Here is a 6,390-nt window from a genome sequence, read left to right on the forward strand (position 1 = left end):
ATTTGCCAAATACATCATTATTGTATACTCTTTCATATGTATGGCGCAACCCAATCCTTGGTTTTTCGCAATCTCTTATCCTTTTTTTTTAATCAAAAAAAAAATATATCTAATCTAAATAAAAAAGTAATTCTTGACCTTGACAGTAATATATGTTAATCCTAGATGTCAAAATAGTAAAAAAAAAAAATACTAGGTATAAATTGTATGCTCGCCCATGAAATATGAGCAATAGGTGCCGATGATATAGAAGAACCAAATCGTAAATAAAGTTCAGGTTCGAATCCCATAGAAAATATAGGCGGTATTGTCTATAATTATAGACAAATTCAAGACTTTCGAAAGATTTCATCCAACTAAAAAGAAAAGATTTCATACAAATTAATAATTTAATTCTATTAATTTTTTGAATCATTTGGTTGAAGTTGAAAAATTCAACCATTGCAATGGAGGCAGTACGTTAAACAATTGAATTGTTTGGATGGTACAAACTAGAGTACTAACTCCGATTTATTATTTTATTATTTCTATTTAATTAACTGATCAACTTACTTTGCTTTGTTATCAAGCATTTTTTTGAATTTGATTTCAAAAATCTTCTAATCTAACTAAAACTAAAAAAAGGATATATTAAAATATGAGAATAAATCCTACCACTTCTGGTCCTGAGATTTCTGTGCTTGAAAAAAAAAACCTGGGACGTATCGACCAAATAATAGGTCCGGTATTGGATGTAGCTTTCCCTCCAGGGAAGATGCCAAATATTTACAACGCTCTGGTAGTAAAGGGTCGAGACATTGTTCATGTATAGTAAAAAAAAGTGGTATGCTATATTTCCAGGATTGGATTTCATATTCGAATAAACCTCGTAATCGTAAGAAAGTAGGCTTTTTAACGACGGGTCTAGCAAACGAAAAATTTGGATAGGATCCAACCAATGGATCAATGGGATCTCCCCCTTTCAAAATCGGACGTGAAAGTTTCCTTTCATCCGGCTTAAATAATTAAGTCCAAAATAAAGAATAATGAATTTCTGCGTTCCAATTCTATAAAATGGAGAATCAAATAATCTAAAAATTTTTACTCTTTACTCAAGTTATCACTAAAGAAAAACCCAACAACTTTTCATTGTTGATGAACTCCTTTTCTCAATTATCGCAGAAAAGAGGTATAAAATTTTTGAGTAGTCTACTCCCCTCGAATGGAGAATCTCCTTCATTTTTAATTGAATGAATGATAATCAAATTTTAGTAAACAATTTCTACTTAGTCTATTTAGTACTTAGTCTATTTATAAAGTAGAACATTTTTATCAGTCTCTTTTTTTTAATGAATAATGATATCTTCTTTATATTGCTATTTTCGATTATTCCAATAATAAAATTTCGAAACATTAAAAAAAAAGTAAGTGGACCTAACCCATTGAATCAGAACTATATCTACTATTCTGATATTCAAATTCGATATAGATGAAATTGATCTTTTTTTTAGACTTCTTTTTGATTTGTACTTCGTAAGAATTAGTCGATATTTACGATTAAATTCTCCCGTTCCTCAAGATTCTATAGGAATATTTTTATATTCCCTTTCTACAGCTTATTCCAAGCTCCAAAATACAAGTCATTTTTTTTAACACAAGAGAAGATCAATTTCCATTTCTATAAAATGGGATATGATATATAAAAAAAATACATCAAATCATGGCTTCACGTATCAAATATTTTCTTTTTCTATCGGTGCTTCCGGTATATTTCCGGCAATTAATGACTGGGAGAAAGAGACTTTTCACTTACAGTCTCTTCTCTTATTAAAATATAAATTTAATTTTCTTTCTTTACCCCACAAAGATATTGAAGATAATGAATTTTTTTTTTTGCCATTGAGATTTTGAAAATGAACATTGAAATATCCTTCAAAAACAAGTAAATAGATGCGAAACATATAAAATGCGGTTAATCCAGCTGTAAAATAAGCTAATATTGCAAAAATTGGCGAATACAACCAACTATCATTAAGAATCAGATCTTTGGACCAAAAACAAGCAAAGGGTGGAATACCACAAAGAGAGAGCGTACCTATTAAAAAAGCTGTTTTTGTAATTGGCGTATGTTTTGTTAACCCGCCCATAAGAACCATATTTTGACTCTTTTCTGGAGAATATCCAACAATAGTTTCCATTGAATGAATAATTGATTCAGATCCTAAGAACAACAATGCTTTTGAATAAGCATGAGTAATTAAATGAAATAGAGCAGCTCGGGAAGATCCCATACCTAGAGCTAACATCATATAACCCAATTGAGACATTGTAGAATAGGCCAAATTTCTCTTAATATCTTTTTGAGCAATAGCTAAAGTAGCTCCCAAAAATAATGTTATTATACCAATGAAAGCTATTCCATTCATTATGGTAGGTATAGCTATGAAAAGAGGAAGAAGTCTAGCTACAAGAAAGATTCCCGCCGCTACCATAGTAGCAGCATGTATAAGAGCAGAAATTGGAGTAGGCCCCTCCATAGCATCCGACAACCATACATGAAGGGGAAATTGAGCAGATTTAGCTACGGAACCGCAAAATAACAATAGGGCACACAAAGTAACAAAAAAAACATTAAGATAATTATTAAAAATCAAGTTATTGAATATTTGAAACAAATCCCGAAATTCCAAACTACCCGTTATCCAATAAAGACCTAAAATACCTAATAATAAACCAAAATCCCCTACACAATTAGTTACAAATGCCTTTTGACAAGCATTTGCTGCAATAGGACGTGTAAACCAAAAACCTATTAATAGATAAGAACACATTCCAACTAATTCCCAAAAGATATAAATTTGGATCAAATTCGAACTAGTAACTAATCCCAACATTGAAGCATTAAAAAAATTCATATAAGCAAAAAATCTCAAATATCCTTGATCGTGAGACATATAATTATCACTATAAATAAGAACCAAAATGCCAACAATAGTGATTAATATTAACATAATAAGGGTAAGTGAATCGATCAAGTAACCAAATTCTAAAGAAAGATCATTATTTATAGTCCAAGACCACACATATTGATAGATGAAACTCTTATTGTTATTTATTTGATCGATCGACAGCGCGACGGAAAAAAGCATAACTATACCTAACAATAAAATACTGAGAAAAGCCCACCTACGTCGAAGATTTTTTGTTGCTGTGGGAAAAAATAGAAGTCCCGCCCCTATCAACATAGGAACTGGAAGCGGAATGAAAGGTATGATCCATAAAGATTGATGTGTATATTCCATAAAAAAAGAATAAAAGATAAAATATTTTTTTTCCTAATGAGTTTTGTTTCTTATTCGTCGATTTTATCTCTTTTGTAAAGGCTTCAGTTAATAAAAAAAAAGAGTGAACATATAAATAGAATTATTAATTTTTCTGAATCTTTGCACAATACTTCTAATATTTCCGAATATTTCAAAGTACTAAAAAAGGTCGAATAAACAAATTCAAATTCCTAATACACTTTTTTTAATACTAATACACTTTTTTTAATATTTGTATTTTAGTAAAAAATTCTCATAAAAACGAAATTTGTCAAATCAAATAAAAACATTCGTTCATTTTGTTTGATATGCAGTAAAATTTTCACTTAATTTCCTCTGCAGTATTGGGCTTTGGTGGTATTTATCATGCACTTCTGGGACCTGAGACTCTTGAAGAATCTTTTCCATTCTTCGGTTATGTATGGAAAGATAGAAATAAAATGACTACAATTTTAGGTATTCACTTAATCTTGTTAGGCATAGGTGCTTTTCTTCTAGTATTCAAGGCTCTTTATTTTGGGGGTATATATGATACCTGGGCTCCGGGAGGGGGGGATGTAAGAAAAATTACCAACTTGACCCTTAGTCCAAGTATTATATTTGGTTATTTACTAAAATCACCTTTTGGAGGAGAGGGATGGATTGTTAGTGTGGACGATTTGGAAGATATAATTGGGGGGCATGTATGGTTGGGTTCGATTTGTATACTTGGTGGAATTTGGCATATTTTAACCAAACCTTTTGCGTGGGCTCGGCGTGCACTTGTATGGTCCGGAGGAGCTTATTTGTCTTATAGTTTAGGTGCTTTATCTGTTTTTGGCTTTATTGCTTGTTGCTTTGTCTGGTTTAATAATACCGCTTATCCGAGTGAATTTTACGGGCCCACTGGTCCAGAAGCTTCTCAAGCTCAAGCATTTACTTTTCTAGTTAGAGACCAACGTCTTGGGGCTAATGTAGGATCCGCTCAGGGACCTACCGGTTTAGGTAAATATTTAATGCGTTCCCCGACCGGAGAAGTAATTTTTGGGGGAGAAACTATGCGTTTTTGGGATCTACGTGCTCCCTGGTTAGAACCTCTAAGAGGGCCCAATGGTTTGGACTTGAGTAGACTTAAAAAAGACATACAGCCTTGGCAAGAACGTCGTTCCGCGGAATATATGACTCATGCTTTCAGGGGTACCAGAGGAAACTCTCCCTCTATCACGACTAGTAATTTGATCCGCAACACCTCTACCTGTCATCATGTCTGCAAATAACATACCAATTAATAGAAATTCAGAACAACAAATCAACAATAAATTATAATAATACCAATGTAATTTAAAGAGGACTTGGAAGTTAAAGTAAACAAATACGTCAAAAGCGCTAAAAACAGTTAAGCAATAAGAATTGATGCAGTTGTGATGGATTGTGCAAAAGAGGAGTTTTAGTGTGTGTTGTGTTGTGATTGAAGTTTCTTTTTTTTTTTCAAAAAAAACTAACTTGACATTTATACACAGGATACATACTCACAACTCAATTAGCAAATAATTGTCGACATATTATAATTCTTTATCACAAAAAGATTTAATTAACTATGCCAAACAAAAATCAAACATCCTAAATCACATGGTATCTATAACATGCAATTTAAAACGAAAAATAGACATAGAGAAATATAAACAAATACTTAGCATGCACATACATCAAAGATCCAAAATCAACACAACTAAGTAGCAATTGACAATTCAAATTCAAGTCAATGCTATTCAACCAAATTTCAGCGATTATTCAATAAAACAAATAGTCTTTTAACATTAATTCACATAAATTCAGTATATTCAACACAAAATCGGCAGCATTATCCATCAATTTAGTCAATTTTTAACACTTCCAGCAATATAGCACAAACTAATAATCCTAAAACTAACCTATCTTAACCACCTAAAATTCACTAAAATAAAAAAATTAACTCTAACTAAATTAACTAACCAAAATTAGAATAAAGAAACAACCTAACCAAAATAAAATTTGAAGAAGAAAGAAAAATAGATTTTAAAAAAATCTGGAATGTAGAACAAGGAGAAAACAAAGAGGTGAAGATGCAGCGACACTATGATGTTGCCGAAGCCCGAGGTGGCGGAAAGGTGGTTGTCGAAAGCACGTGTTTCATTAATGAAATCACGTGCAGGGTCTTATGCGTACGCACAGATGTGTACGTACGCACACTTGGCTGAATGTTCTTCCGTGCATATGCACGGGTAGTTGTGCGTACGCACATGCTAATTTCTTCTTTTGCGCACGCACGCTTGCTTGTGCACACGCACACATGGCTGTGTGTTCTTTTCATTGTTTTCTTCATGTTTTCTCCCTTGTACATGCTTTCTTCCACTTTTGCCTAGCCAATCTTGCCTAAATGACCTGAAATCACTCACAAAACATATCACGGCATCGAATGGCATAAAAGTGTGATTAAATTGCTCAATTTAAGCATAAAACGCATGTTTTCACATTTAGGATCAAATTATGGATCAAACACAAAAGTATGCTATTTGGGTGCTTAAATGTGAGTTTATGTGATAAAATTCATCCAAATTGAGTCAAAATATATCATCAAATATGGATTCATCACCTACCTTTTACTACTTCATGATCGCACTAAAAGTTCGGGTGTCACCTAACTCTACTCTTTTAATTTCATACTATCTTTATTTAATATTGAGTCTTCGCAAATACGAACCAAAACTTTAATTAAGAAAACACAAAAGAAATACGCAAGCATACGTTTCATGCTTGTTTGGGTAATAGCAATGAGATTCCCCAATATCATGCTAAGAATAGCTAGGATTTCTAGAAGAAGATGCCATTCGTTCTTTGCCAAGGAGAAGACGCGGGTTCGATTCCCGCTATCCGCCCCTGCCCTTAGTACTTTATTAAATCGATTATTAAATTATTAAAAAGTAATAAAAATTGTTAGAGTTGACTGTGATAGTATCTCCCCCCCTTTTCTTGAATTCCTGCTTTTATTAAAAACTGTTGCGGAGACGGGATTTGAACCCGTGACCTCAAGGTTATGAGCCTTGCGAGCTACCAAGCTGCTCTACCCCGC

At 32.8% G+C, this 6,390-nt stretch overlaps 2 protein-coding genes and 1 non-coding gene across 3 annotated transcripts in view; all 3 read right to left on the reverse strand.

Moving 5' to 3' along the window:
- Positions 1 to 1,824: 1,824 nt before the first annotated feature.
- Positions 1,825 to 3,579, reverse strand: LOC127748537 (NAD(P)H-quinone oxidoreductase subunit 5, chloroplastic-like). The gene is given in 2 exon segments (XM_052263176.1): positions 1,825 to 2,000; positions 2,003 to 3,579. Coding segments are annotated over 2 exon segments (1,368 nt in total). The 5' UTR covers positions 3,282 to 3,579; the 3' UTR covers positions 1,825 to 1,911.
- LOC127748517 (NAD(P)H-quinone oxidoreductase subunit 5, chloroplastic-like) overlaps positions 3,332 to 6,390 on the reverse strand; it is a 16,572-nt gene continuing 13,513 nt past the window's right edge. Inside the window, exons 3-5 of the mRNA XM_052263102.1 lie at positions 4,911 to 4,917; positions 4,428 to 4,548; positions 3,332 to 3,362 (exon numbers count right to left, since the gene is read on the reverse strand). Of these exons, the coding sequence (XP_052119062.1) occupies positions 3,332 to 3,362; positions 4,428 to 4,548; positions 4,911 to 4,917 (159 nt within the window). The remainder of the gene's footprint in view (positions 3,363 to 4,427; positions 4,549 to 4,910; positions 4,918 to 6,390) is intronic.
- Positions 6,318 to 6,390, reverse strand: TRNAM-CAU (transfer RNA methionine (anticodon CAU)). The gene has a single exon. It is a non-coding gene; the product is annotated as a tRNA-Met (tRNA).

The sequence above is a fragment of the Arachis duranensis genome, chromosome 6 (genome assembly GCF_000817695.3).
Source record: "Arachis duranensis cultivar V14167 chromosome 6, aradu.V14167.gnm2.J7QH, whole genome shotgun sequence".
NCBI lineage: Eukaryota > Viridiplantae > Streptophyta > Magnoliopsida > Fabales > Fabaceae > Arachis > Arachis duranensis.